Raw genomic sequence first — 14,250 nt, forward strand, 5'->3', positions numbered from 1 at the left:
GGCACGCATGCGGGGCACGCGAGACAGAACGTGCACCAAAAGCGGTGTGGACGCCTACATTAGTCACATAATTAGTATATATATATATATATGCGAGAAGGACGGTGATTCGTGTGAGAAGCTTATGTCTTGCAACAGAAAGACCTCAAGTTAAGAATAATTTGTTTTGTTTTAGGATGGCTGTACGGAATTGGAGCTTGGGCGCTTGGCTACACAGACGGAACTGCAAACAACACACTTAAAAGTATCGTTTTTTTGTTATAAAATATAGCAAGATTAAATTCGAGTTATTGTAATAGCATGATATATATTTTAAATCCTTTGGAGGCTGGTGGGCCCGGCAGCACCAGCGCCCTGCGCAGCTGCGCTTCACAGCATTTGTTTGGGCCGGAAAGCCAGCGCCGTCTAGACCGCGTAGTTCACTGGCCCAGTGGGCATCATCTATTCATCAGTGCGTCTGGCTTGCAGTTGCAGCATGGCCGGTCCCTCTTTGTCCCAAACTGGTTTCTGAGCCTTGTAACAGCTGCGAGCACTCCTATTTACGAGAGCTGGCAGCGTTTCGAACAGAACACGCAGCTGCGCAGCGAGCACAAAGCGAACTATTCTTTCGCCTTTTACTAAAGAATACCGTGTGCTTGCTGCATTAAGCAGCATACAAATATTTTTGAAGGGTTCCACCTCAGTGAGGAGCCCAACAATTGTAAATAAGCTTTTGACGGTATTTTAACTTTAAGCAAGTTGAATTTAAACCAGTTTTTCTTTGTCACGTAAACTTCTTTTAGATTCGGTTGTATAATTGTTAAGTGAGGGCTGTACTTCATCGAGGAGGGGCCCAACAAGTTTTTTCTCATGCATGTAAATTCTTTTTTAGAATTTGTTGATAGTTTTTACTTGTACCATTATTAAGTGAGAATTTGACATATTTTTCTTATACAACTATATCGACGTTCTTTTAATTGGGTTTCTTGAGTTTAAGTGTTTAGCTATAATTATTAAGTAAATGTATGAAAAGTGCTTTTGCAAGCTTTGTTTGGTTTTACAGCTTCTATATTAATATAATTTTTTGTTATTAAGTGATTATAAGACTATACCGACCTCAACGTTATTAAGTGAGTGATGAAAAATGCTCTATTGAATGAATGATGAAAAGTGCTCTTATAAGCTGTGTTTGGTTTAGTTTTTGAAAAGTGTTTCCTCGGCCAAAAAGCAGGACACCAATCAAACAGTTTGAACCCTGAAGCTAGTTTGTGTAGTAGTTGCTTTAAACCCTAAATAAAACGTGAGGAGAAAACAACTGCTGCAGATGCAGCACTGTTGCTGCTTCTTCCGCAATAAAACGTGAGGAGAAAACAACTGCTGCTGCTGCTACAGTAGTTCTGCTTTAAGATCAGCCAAACGGCTATGATTTCAATTATCTCAACGGAGATAAAAGGAGGATAGACTTTTCATAGTTCCTTGAACCAAATAGACTACGTCTTTTTAGTGACACATAACTCATCATTTTTTTTCCAAAATTCACCGTAGTTTTTCCATAGCTCATAACCGAGCCAAACATACCTAATATAAAGTGTTACATGGTGCTTCATCGCACTGAAGTCGAATATGAGTCACCATATTACTCATTTCATTATCTCTTAGGCTATCTCCAACATTTATACCCATCTCGCCTCCTATTTTAAAGTACATCATGTAAAGAGTAGAATCTACGTTGCAAATTAGTGTTTTGCATTAGCATATGCATGATTTGTTGCCCACAACCTTATAAGACATCGTCACATCCTAAACTATAATTCGACTATGTATAAGACGTGAGTACATCGGACATGTCTGATGAGTGCATAGAAAGCATGTAACTAGTTTTGGACTTGGGGCTATATATACCACCACATCTGGCCAATGGGAGTTGAGTAACATAACAAAAAGAGTTGGTGCTCTACTCTAGTGCTCTCCACTTGCATAGTGTTTAGTGATATATATGGTGATTAGTGCATGCACTTTACAGAATGCTTAGGCCAATTAGACATCTCGTATGTGCTTGCTATAGGTTTAAGCCTAGTGTTTAGTAAGATTTGCATTCCTCTTACTGCTCGGCTTGCACACATCATTATTGTACTTCGAGAGCCTGTAGCCTTGAGAGACTACACAAACTTTATGGTGTGATCACCACCGTGGTCCGAAGGAATGAAGCCCACAGTGGTTTGGCTAAAAGCCCATAGTGAAGATGGCGAGGAGAACTATACGAGAGTCCATCCTAGAGACCTACTTGCGTGTGGTGAATCCTCGAGGATTATCCATGAAGTTACCCGACCAGGAGTTTAGCCCTTACAAAGACATCCTTACGAGAGGCTCCAACAAGGATTAGAGAAAAGTGTGAGATTCTCAACACCTAAGTAAAAATAACAAAGTCATCAATGAGAGTTTACATCTATATCTTAATTAAGCTTCCACACTTTATTTACAGATCACCTAGTTTGTATGCTTATTTTTTTAGTTTAGCTTGCTAGGCTGTAATATGATTGGAACCTAGGTTGTATGAGTCATTTACGATAGAGATGGCAACATACCTATCAGAATCATAGTTGCAGATCTAGATATAGATAGATTACTTTCTTGAATATTGTTTTGTTAAATAAAAATTATAGACTTTAATTTAATAAGTAAATTTTAAGATGTCTAATTTATCCTCTTATACGTTAGGGTCCCTTTAATATCGTTTTTTAGAAGTAAAAGTTTCTTTTAAGTTAATTATATAAAATATACTACCATTTATGGTGCATAATATTTTCATAGATTAATAGGTAAACCCATTTTTATAATACTTACATTTGCAAATATAAATATTGATATTACTTTCTATAAATCTAGTAAGTTTAACTTTAAGAAAGACGAGATGACAGCCGCGTTGAGACATTCTCTTCTAAGTTTTCTTTGTTATTGTGAACATAGCTGGTACAAAGTGCCACATATCATGTTAAAGTCAGAAAAAGATTTAATTCAATAATAATTCTTGTGGCATGGTGGCTCTAAAAACATAGAAACTCTTGTGTTTTTTTAATCATTGGCACCATTCTTTAGCACGTCCAAGAAGATACAATATTTTGGGAATTGGCTGGAGGCCGGAGCTAGAACCCTTAGAAATTTCTATCCTTGTGTTTTTTTGTTTTGTTCTTCAGTGTTTAGGTTTGCTTTCAGCTTTGTTTCTCAGTGTTTTTTGTTTGAGTTTCTTCCTTGCCATTCTGTCACGTTGTATTGGGTCTATTTTAGACTTTACTTTATCTTTTTAATATATTGATACGCAGTTCTCCTGTGTGAAAAAATGTTAAACTATATTCACCCGAGTAGTGGTTTTTGATGCGTGTGAAAGAATTCGTATAGATCGTCTGTAGTTGACCATCAAGTTTTTGTTGCGTGTGAAAGAATTCGTAGATCATCAGTAGTTAACTATCACTAGCTCTAACAGTTTCAGATCTCATGTTGAACAGTGCATATGTGACAGAAGGAAGAGATCTTGGCTTTTAATCTATAATAGCTTCTACTATTCTACAATGTTTTTATCTCTATGGATTATAATTATCCAAACAGCCGGCTTTCAATCCGAAACGAATACTATAACTAGCTTTGTCCCTTTCGGCCTTTCCGAAAGTACGTCTCAAAGCCCTCTCAACAAACTCTTTCAAGCATGCAACTGTTTGACAATTGACTACACCATTTCACACTATGCACTTACAGTCCCCCCCCAAATCCAAATCCCAACTACATAAACAATGGTACCAACCCCGAATGCAAACAAGTCAGCATCGCTCAAGCATGGGGAATCAGGGGCGGATCTCCAACCGGGGCTGCCTGGGCTGCAGCCCCGGTCGCGGCCAAAAAATCAGCGAATAGGCCCATCAGCTCCAGCCGCGCGACCGCGTGAACTGTCCCCCGGTCGCTCCTCCTCCCTCTACCCTCCAGCTCGAGCCGCCAGCCGCCCACGCCCAAAGCACCGCCGCAACCCACAACGCCGCTCGCCCGGAGGTCGGAGCACCGCCGCTTGCCCCGCCCGAAGCACCGCCGCGACCACGCCGCTGTCCAGCCGCCGCTCTGCGCTCCCACCTTCGACCTTCGCCTTGGTTCCGACGCGGCGACCGTGCGCTAAACCCTTTGACCTTCGCCCGGAGGCGGGAGCGCGGCGGACCAGAGTCCGGAGCAGCCGTGAGCCGAGCAGGGGTGGTCGGGTGGGCGCGGATATTTGGGCGCAACAACTTTCTACCCTTCCATTTCTCCAACTAAGAAGGTGGGAAACTGGGAAATCTAGGCCTGCCTCTTGTGGAGCTCTGGAGGGGACTGCAATTCTACTAATTTGTGACAGATCATGCAGGAATAGGAGGCCAAGAGAGTTTCTGCAACCCCAATGAAGATGGCACCAGCTCCGCCCCCGGAGGGACTGCAATTCTGCTAATTCGTGGAGCTCAGGTTTGTACACACGTGCTGAGAAGAAAGTGTGCTTAGCTTGTTCTTGCGTTGGAGTGATGAGCCAGTGATGTATGGTATAGATATACAAAGGATAATGTCTTGTAGTACAAGGTCACAACTATACAAGCTTTCTGTTGGGGGTTCGTTGTTCTGTTGGGACGATGAAGGAATACGAGGCCAAGAGAGTTTCTGCTAATTTGTGACAGATCATGCAGGTAGGACACTCCGTGCGAAATGCGAAGCAGCGAAGGTGAAGCTGTGATTTGTGAAGCAGACAAGCAGTGAAGGTAAAACGTGTGCTATTGTTTGCTTTGAGTTTGATTTGAAGTTTTGATTTGATTATTTATTTGATAGTAATCCCATGTTTATAGGAATAAGATGGACAAATTTCTCATCAAGAACCAGAAGAAAATGCTTCTAATTCTAAAACAATTAGGACAAATAAAATGGGTGAGCTTGCCAGTGGCAACTGCAACTTGCAACTGTTGAGAGGGCCTTTTCTGCTATGAACATTATCAAGACTGAAAGAATAAATAAAATGGGTGATGAATGGATGAATAACAACATGCTATACTATATTGAGCGGGATATGTTTGTAGATATTCGAGATGAAAAGATTTTAAAACATTTTCAAGGCTTAAGAACTCGAAAAATAAATTTACCTCGCAGCATCAACCTATAAACGTTATGTGCAAGATTATTGTATTTCTAGAATTCGTATCGACTTATTTTTAGACTACATATTTCTTGAATGTTTAAATTATATCTTGCTTCTTGTGTCATATTAAACATCAATTATATTTTTTGTTTAATTTAAAAAATTTATAGCCTTAGCTTAATAGCCCCTTCTTGGATCCCTTAGCTTAATAGCCCCTTCTTGGATCCACCACTATGGGGGAATCCAGGCATCTAGCAGTGAAAAGGCTCCAGCCAAAAATGCTGGGGTCAAAGGTCGGTCACAGCATATATTCCCAAATTCAGAATCACAATACTGTCATTATCTCATAGTTGAGGTTGATTCATCATAGGCTGATAACCACCACATTCCTCTGGAATCTTTTGTTCCTTTGAACCTCCTTGGTTGTAACTAACAGGTCCTCAACGAGAACAGGAATCTAAACAATAAAAGGCATAATTCATTACGTAAACAAAAATAAACAACTGTATCATGGAACCCTCCAGCCCCTACGCCCCAAAACAATTTATCACATAAACATAATGCATACAGCCCCTACGCCCCAAAACAATTTATCACATAAACATAATGCATAATTGCTTAGCATCGATCCACAACACCATGGACACCCGTCACCTGTGCGGCTGTGCCCCAACTCAGAAAAGAACGGTCCTTTTTTTAGCAAATGTAAAAAAATAGAAAAAATAAAATAATAACCCCACAATACAAAAATAAATTTTAAGGGAACACCGGGAAAACATATCTGCCCTCCAAAGAACCTTTTCTTCCTAATAACAAAAGAGAAAAACATGTATACGTCAATTCGGACTGCCCAAGAATGCAGCGCAAATCCAAAACGTATAAGACAGAGAAGGCACATGGATTGCCAGAATTTGAACATGGTTGAAAAATAAAGACAGCAAGACATTGGTGCCTTTCCTGATTGAGTCGATTTACTACACTAAGCAAGGCTGCAAGGAACAGACCAGGTCATGTTTCAACACTCATCCAGAAGATCGCCAGATTCTTCCTTCAAGTGAGATTACCATAACAGAAACATCATCATGGTATTTCCGACGATCACCCTGGGGGATATCCAGTAGCTCGTGAAAATTCATTCCTGCATGTGTCATTCAACACCCAGGAAGAAAAAAAAAGACTTAGCATAAATACAATTTATTTTTCTTATTGCCATCAGTACATAAGATTTCAAAAGTACTTTCATAGTTTACACAGACCAATCCTCGAAACAAGCATATCCTATGTTCAAACCAAGGAAAAAGATGGCATTTAGGAAAATAATTGTCATCGGAACGATATCCCAAGAATAACTCCTAAAGTAGGAGCATAGCACAAAGACGTATTGGCGTTGGTGAAAACTCAGATGCCCAACAAAAATGGCCACAAAGGGGTACGGAGTATCACTAGATCAGGTGGACACACCCAAAGTTCACAACTCAGCAAGATTATTTAATCCTCTAATGCCATCAACATTAACACAGTTTCCTGGCACAGGTATTTTAAGAGAATCAAATACGTGAAAAAGAATTAGGATCCTTTCTCATTGCCAGAAAGCTTCCAATGAATTATATCCATAAGTTCCAACAACTACAGCATTCATAAAGCATTTATCATTCAGTACAAATACCAAACCGGAAATGAATGGCATAAGGCCAAACACAAATAAGTTCAGGTGTTCCATGCAGCACACAGGATGAATAGGCATGCTACTATGCTATGAGCAATGCTGCAGGAAAACTTCACGGTCAAGGGTTGAAATATAATATCTGATAGCTAGATAAAAAAAGAGAGAATAGCACCAGATACTCGGAATCATAAAAAACACACATAGTAAGTCATTTGAATCAAATTTCCATAGATTTAAATTTATGAAGGCAGAGGCAGAACTGACCATTCTTCTTGGCTGCCCGACAAAGAAGTTCAGCTACAAGGTATTGCGCTGGGTCTCCCTCTGGTACATTTTCCATGAACCACAACACATGCGAAACTACCTCATCATTGCTGAAATATTGATACAATCCATCTGAGGACAGTACAAGAAACCGATCATTTGCACAGAGACGATGGTGAAGTACAGAAGGGTTGCAGCTGATATATGGTGATGTTCCAACATAGTCGATGCTGAACATCTCAAGTAGTGCCTCGTTAAATTTTGGCTGCAACAGGAAAAAAAGGACAACTCAACCAATTGAACAGAACATTACGTTGCAATAAACATAGTTTGCCTCTTGAAAGTACTGAGAACATCTATACCAATGGAACTTTTATTTGGAGTTTAGTTAAACAAATTAAGAAAGGCTACTGCCACAAATATCCATAAAATCTGTTCATCTTCAGTTATTTGACCAGCAGACCTGGCCTCTTCTGCCCTTTGCATGGTTATCAAGGCAACAAGGGATGGCGATATTCTAATTGCCACCTTGAAACCTAGGCACTGTAGATTTGCATGTGCTAGTGTCATATGAACCAGCACAGCATGCAGTATAATGCATAATGAGATATTCCATTATGACAACTACTGGAGATGATATGCAACCATGACTATAGCACCGTGGCGATATTCTAACTGCCACCTTGAAACCTAGGCACTGTAGATTTGCATGTGCTAGTGTCATATGAACCAGCACAGCATGCAGTATAATGCATAATGAGATATTCCATTATGACAACTACTGGAGATGATATGCAACCATGACTATAGCACCGTGGCGATATTCTAACTGCCACCTTGAAACCTAGGCACTGTAGATTTGCATGTGCTAGTGTCATATGAACCAGCACAGCATGCAGTATAATGCATAATGAAATAATGAGATATTCCATTATGACAACTACTGGAGATGATATGCAACCATGACTATAGCACCGTGGCGATATTCTAACTGCCACCTTGAAACCTAGGCACTGTAGATTTGCATGTGCTAGTGTCATATGAACCAGCACAGCATGCAGTATAATGCATAATGAAATAATGAGATATTCCATTATGACAACTACTGGAGATGATATGCAACCATGACTATAGCACCGTAGCTCACTCTTTGTGGTGTTCTAGTGGACATGGAGCCCTCTGCTGGTCTGCTGTTTACACTAGCGTTGATCAAACCCCAGAAAAATACATACCAAGTTTCCATCATTTAACACAAGCAGCACATAAACAATTCAAGCATGTGGTTCTGGCATGAGAGGCACATCACACCTCATCATAATAAAATATGAAAGACTACTGACATAGTCACATATTGTTTGACATACCGAGGTAGGACAATTATCAATCATAGGCATGCAAGGTCCTATGAACATACCTTCTTTAGAAAACCAGCACCAAAAGCTCTAGTAACCTTCAGCTGTCCCTTCACTCTATCATTAAAGACAGAATGGGGATCATCAGGATGCTCTACTTTAATCCTCAAGACTTCCTGAAGCGCATCATCACAAAATAAACTGAATGGTTAAACAAATTCTAGCCAGTAGTCACTACTGTAATAGTTCAAGGTAGCACTCTAACCAGATTTAACAATTAAACTTGAGAGAGCAAGTTAAAATGAAATTTCAAATGTGACTGGATGAGCCAACTGGAGGGTTTGTTCTAAAAATAAACGAAGAAGATGGGTAGATCCCGTGCCGGATGCCCCCACATGAGTGGGTTCTGGGAAAGGGATAAACCGAGGCAAGCCTCCCCCGCAAATGCAGAGAGATTGCTTCAAACTCATGACTCGGTGAGACAGCTCTCACTTACCACTGCACCAAACGTACCCTTCTTAAAAAGAATAAAGACATTGAAAAAAATCATATATCCTCTTATATGGTTTTTGAGGTGCTGCCTAGGTGTTGCGGTGTACCCTAGGCCTAAGAGCCAGAGCCAGACGCCACAGGACACCACGAGGTTTTAGCTACGCCATATTGCCTAGGCATCTAGGTGTGCTCCCAGCACCACAAGATGCTGCAATGTCTCAAAAAACATAACTAGCTGCAGAAACAAAACCGATTCATTGAAAGGCATTTCTAGAAGACAAAAGTATGCCTGATTTCATTTACATCAGAACGTTACAAATAGAGCCAATTAGACACCCTTCCAATTAATATCTACATGTGTAAAACACTGGGCTGAAGTACATAAAACAACACTTACAAATCTAAAGATCGGACAATATAAGGCTACCGTCAAACTAGCAAGCAATAAGTTCTCTAGATGATAATATGATAATAATGTTGTCAGTCCCGGGGAAGGCCATACCCCTGGCTGTCGCCAAGACAAATTCAACTGCAGGGCATTAAATGAAAGTTAGCATTAGACATCTCGTCTACGAGCTTACATGCAAATAAACTAGGTTGTGATCTGTGGACCTCTTGTAAAGTATGTACTGAACAATTGTAACTACTAGCTAGTAAGGCATACTAATGTTCAATAATATAGCAGTCCTATTAAAGGAATGCAGGCTCAGTGTCAAAGACTCCCACATGAGTGGGTCAAGGGAAGGGATAAACCAAGGCAAGTCTTCCCCGCAAATGTGGAGAGGCTGCTTCAAACCCATGACCTAGTGACTCAAAGAGACAACTCTAACCACTGCACTAGGCCCAGTCCTATTATATTTCAAAATTTATTTTAGATATGGAATTTGGTATATTCGACAAACGGAAACATTACTCAAATGCATTTTTGTTTTGAAGAACTTATTTGATAGTTTCTGCATATCTAAATTAGTGAGTAAGCTCAATTAATCATCTAGATAACTTAAAGAAGCCAGGCAGACTATATCTGGCTGGTTGCTGTGGAAACACAGAAACTGACTGTTTGTCAATGTCATTTCTCCAAGCCTACTTACAGTCTCTTGTCTTGCTGGGGAGGATTGGAGGAATCTCAGCATTGGTCCATGGCATGAGTTAAGGTACTCCCTTTCCTTACTGCTCCTAGCTCGGGGTTTTAAGTTCGTCGGGTTGTGTCATTATTATTTTCTCTTAAAAGTGACAGTTATAGCTTTTTCATGATTGTGGGGTGGCTGCGTGTATGTTGTAACTCTCTTATTCTATTAATGTGAAACACAACTCTCCTGCGTGTTCCAAAAAAAGTAAGATTACTGGCTGCAGTTCAGGACAAACGGGCACAGTGATTTGAATGTAGTAACAGGCACAAGTTTTAAGCAAGAGGTATTTCTAACATGTGGTGATGATAAGCCAAACTAGTACTTCAAAAAGTTCAAGATAGCTTGTGGGTTTGAATTATTTTTGACCAACCTAAAGGAATAGTATCCAAAAATCACAGAAGCACATATAAATCATAAAAACGATTATTTTCTAAATAAAATTTTCGGTTGCTGGTTTCCTGATAGCTGAACTACTTACAATACCTTTTAAAACCATAATATCATGAATTTACAGTATCAATAAAATGATTTGGATATGTGAAGAGGTTTAAACTCCATTACAATCAGCTCTATCAAATTCTGTGCCACAAAATCAACTCAAATTAGGAAACTACATATTTTAGCATCGCTGTATTAACTAAGGCAAGAAGTTTGTATATCATTTTGCTGTTTCCTTAAGGAAATAAAGAAAACTGATCAAAGGAACCGCTAATTCTGCAGGATTAGTAGACGAAGAACTCAAAGCCAAATATGTATAGGATAGCAGATGTCATTAGGAAGTGAACACAATAATAGCATTTGTTTAACAGAATTATTACCTCCTCAATACTCGTGCTATGGTCAGTTGACAGTTGCACCGCTCTCATTCTTAGTCTACATATTGACAGTTCCTTAGCTTTTGTGTTGCTGTTTAGGTGACTGTTAGGATTATGCATCGGCGACTCTTCCGATATCCTATCAAGTTCAACACGAACAAGTGACTCCCTTGACCTGTTTCGATGTCGTAAATCTCCTTTTGAGAAACTTGAGCTATTGTACTGATCATTGTCCTGTGCCAAGATAGCTCGGCTGTCCCCAAGATTCATGACATATACATCCTGGTCCTTCATTAACATTACAAGGACACAAGAACCCATTAATGCAAGTTCTGGGTGTCTATCAAGCTCATTTTCCACAATATCCATGTATGCTTCCTCTGTCGTTTCCAGCGCCCGTGACATCGCCCTCAATACAGCATCATGCTCTACGGGCCCTGACTTACATCTCCTAGTGACCTCTGAAGATTTTATAACACTTTCATCAACATGAGGTTGATCTCTGTGCCAATCGTAGTTCCACGGGAAAAACTTCTTTTGCAGCATTTTTTGCTTTTTGTACATCTTCCTCAACTTTGATCCGAACACAAATCTTCTCGTAACTTGCTTGTGCCCTGATGAAGATGTAGATATGGAACACCCAGTACACTCTTTAATATCTATGCCAAGTACACTATCAGCGTGTCTTGAACTTCCAAGATCTTCAGAATCATCAAAACATTCTCCAGTTGCTGCCAATGAACACCTGGAGACTTCAGCTGTGTTTCTTGAGAACACTTCTGCAGTGCCCGCCTGTGTAACATGCAAGTTCGGTATTTTCCTTTCCTTTGGTGATGCCTTAGATAACCTTTTGTTATAATCTTCTAGCAATTCCATCTCAAGAAGCTCAAAAAGACGCTTGCTCTTTCTGTTTTCTTTCAAGAATTTGGCATGCTGATCACAATAGGAAGTGGTTTCTGTTGCACAGCTACAATTGTTGTTTAGATCTGTATCTGAAAGACCTCTGTTTGAGTTTTGAGATTCTCTACTTTGGAGATCATTTCCCAGATCAGCTCCAGCCATTTCCTCAACTATCTCATCCCTGGCCAACTTCTCACTAGTTGAACCCTGTGTAGCCAAATTTTTCTCTTCACTGCTGGTACAGTTTGGCTGAACCTGCAAGACACTTTCATCACAACCCTTTCCAGGTGAAATATTTTGTTTTCCAAAATTACCAACTTGTTCTTGTTTCCCACTGTCACTCTGGAACTGGTCACTATCACCATGAGGAGCATCCACAGAAGCAGCAACTGATTCACCCTCTTCATGAGTAGATACATGATCACTCCTTTCAGAGCTGTCTTCGTAGACCCAGAGCAGTCCTTCCAGTTCTTTATCGATGGCCTTGTATAGAGTGCTCATTAGAAAGTCAGGTGCATCAGGGCCACTAAAACCATCGTAAATTCCAATGAATAGCCATCCTTGCTCTTCGGATAGAACAACATGCACCCTATCTTCCCCTGCCTTTCCATGAGCCCACTGAAGGTTCCTTGTCACATTATACTCATGTTCAGGTATCCCGGGTTCCAAGCCATTCTGTGAGCCTTCTGATCTGGACTTTGCGTCCCTTGCCCAGGGCAGTTGAGTCATAGGATGCGAGAGAAACTTTTGAACCCAGCCTGGATTTTGTGAGCTCCTGCTGAATGTTCTGGACAATGCGGTTTTCATGGGTCTGCTGATCCTATGTACAAGACGCCCGAGACGAGCCTTCCTCCCGCCATAGGAAAGAGGTGCTGAGAAGTTGCTTCTGCTGCCACCATCGATGGGGCCTGACATGAAGGCTCCCTTGTCCAATGGCCCAGACATGAAGCCGGAGCCCTTGTCCAGCGGGCCGGACGCGAATCCTCTCTCCAGCGGGCCCGACAGGAAGGTGTTGAGCGCCCCCGAGCCTCGCGGCACCGGCTGCAAGGGCACGGCGGCGAAGGAGGCGGTGCTCTCGAACGCGGCGGCGGGCTCCTGCACGTCACCGGCGAGGGAGACGGCGAGGTTGCCCGTCCTGGCGGAGGACGCGTTCGCGCTGACGGAGGCCCCCGATATGGTCCGGAAGGTAGTCTCGCCGAAGCTCCTGCAGGGCCGCTGCAGACCGGCGGCAGCGGCGGCGGCGGCGGCCAGGTCGTCGGCAGGCTCCTGGCGGAAGGACCCGCTGCGGGTCTCCGAGTCCATGACGCTGGAATCGAGCGTGTAGCGCTCGGAGTTGGAGGGCGTGATCGCGGGCGAGTCTGCGGCGGCGCCGCCGCCCGGGCGGACGTAGCAGAAGGAGTGGCCGAGCCCTTCGTCGAGCGGCTCGAGGAAGTCGAGGTCGACGCCGCCGGCCTTGTCGGGCGGCGCGAAGCAGCCGACGACGCGGGACGTGCTGTTGCCCATGGCCGGCGGGAGGCTGGTGGCACGGCGCGTCCGCGTCTCAGCAGCCCGCGGGAAGAGCGCGCCCCAATGCCCGTCGCCGAGGGCCCCGGGCGGCCGGCAGCATGAGCAGGCGGACGCCGGCGCACGGCGAGAAGCGGTCCCCGAGCTGGTGCCCCACACCCCGGGCCAGCCGCCCTCGCATCTTAGGCCGCCGCCCGCCGCCTGGTCGGGGAAATGCCCCGGCGCCGCAATCCCATGCCAGGACCCGCCGCCAAGTCTCAGCGACCGATCAGGCAGGCACGGGCGGCGCCTCCCGTCTCCGAACGAGACCTCCCGGCGGATCCGGAATCTGGCCGCCGGCGGCGGGCGGGCGAGAGAGCGATGGGGCCGAGGAATGGGGGATCTACGCGGGGGGCGGATGCCTGGCTAGGCTAGGGCGAGCGCGGAGAGGGGAGGCCTCGCTGCAGGTCCTCGGGGGGGTTTTGGTGCGATTTGAAATGGGTTGGGAGGGGAGGAACGGGGGACGGAGGAAAAAGTTGGGGAGAGGAGGGAGGGAGCTGGGAATGGAATCGTTGGAAGCTGTGTGAGCGAGGGAGGGAGGAGGCAGTGGAGTGGAAGAGCACAGCGCAGTGGAGTGGAAGCGAGACGAGACTCCAGAGGGGGAGCTGGTGGTTTGCAACGCTGCTCCCTCGCTCGCCGCCGCCGCCTGTTTTGGCTGTTGCTTGCGTTGCCTCCTCTTCTTGTTTTGTTTGCCTCTTTCCGACAGATTTCTGTAAAACTCTTGCTCCTGAATGATGTTTTTTCTCTCAGTACTTTTCCCCTTCTCTCGTTGCAGGTTTACCAAGGAAATTCTAATGTCTTTTTTTTAACGCGTCATAATAGTTTAATTCGTGGGTCGTAATTTTGTTTCTGACTTGAAACGCTTGCGCAGGCAGACAGGCAGGCCGGCTTTGGCTTAATGGCCACGCTACGCCATTTGTCCCCTCTTTGATTAAAAATTCTCATCTGAAAACGGGAAAAAAACCTTAGTTTCTTG

General features: G+C 43.3%; 1 protein-coding gene and 1 non-coding gene across 4 annotated transcripts; one reads left to right on the forward strand and one right to left on the reverse strand.

Annotated features, from left to right (window-relative positions):
• Positions 1-574: 574 nt before the first annotated feature.
• LOC111590247 (U5 spliceosomal RNA) lies at positions 575-692 on the forward strand. The gene has a single exon (XR_004852947.1). It is a non-coding gene; the product is annotated as a U5 spliceosomal RNA (small nuclear RNA).
• A 4,898-nt stretch (positions 693-5,590) lies between these two features.
• LOC103639111 (protein phosphatase 2C 32) lies at positions 5,591-14,018 on the reverse strand. Of its 3 annotated transcripts, XM_008661908.4 has the most exons (6): positions 10,836-14,018; positions 9,285-9,416; positions 8,458-8,571; positions 7,044-7,308; positions 6,118-6,251; positions 5,688-5,919 (listed from the first exon to the last, which is right to left on the reverse strand). In XM_008661908.4, the coding sequence occupies exons 1-5, from the start codon at positions 13,233-13,235 to the stop codon at positions 6,136-6,138; spliced, it is 3,027 nt and encodes a 1,008-aa protein (XP_008660130.1). In that variant the 5' UTR covers positions 13,236-14,018; the 3' UTR covers positions 5,688-5,919; positions 6,118-6,135. The 3 variants fall into 3 exon arrangements, with proteins under 3 accessions (XP_020399468.1, XP_035818565.1, XP_008660130.1); XM_020543879.2 differs by lacking the exon at positions 9,285-9,416 and having other exon boundaries at positions 5,591-5,919; XM_035962672.1 differs by having other exon boundaries at positions 5,591-6,251.
• Positions 14,019-14,250: the final 232 nt, after the last annotated feature.

This window comes from Zea mays, chromosome 9, assembly GCF_902167145.1.
Source record: "Zea mays cultivar B73 chromosome 9, Zm-B73-REFERENCE-NAM-5.0, whole genome shotgun sequence".
NCBI classification, from domain to species: Eukaryota; Viridiplantae; Streptophyta; class Magnoliopsida; order Poales; family Poaceae; genus Zea; species Zea mays.

Excerpts from the sequence above, each read along its gene's own strand:
- LOC103639111 (XM_035962672.1), bottom strand. The coding sequence starts at position 13,235 with ATGGGCAACAGCACGTCCCGCGTCGTCGGCTGCTTCGCGCCGCCCGAC. Across the intron at positions 9,417-10,835 it reads ATAGCACGAGTATTGAGGAG|TTGAATTTGTCTTGGCGACA; the intron begins GTAATAATTCTG and ends AATGCCCTGCAG. Across the intron at positions 7,309-8,457 it reads GTGCTGGTTTTCTAAAGAAG|CCAAAATTTAACGAGGCACT; the intron begins GTATGTTCATAG and ends TTCCTGTTGCAG.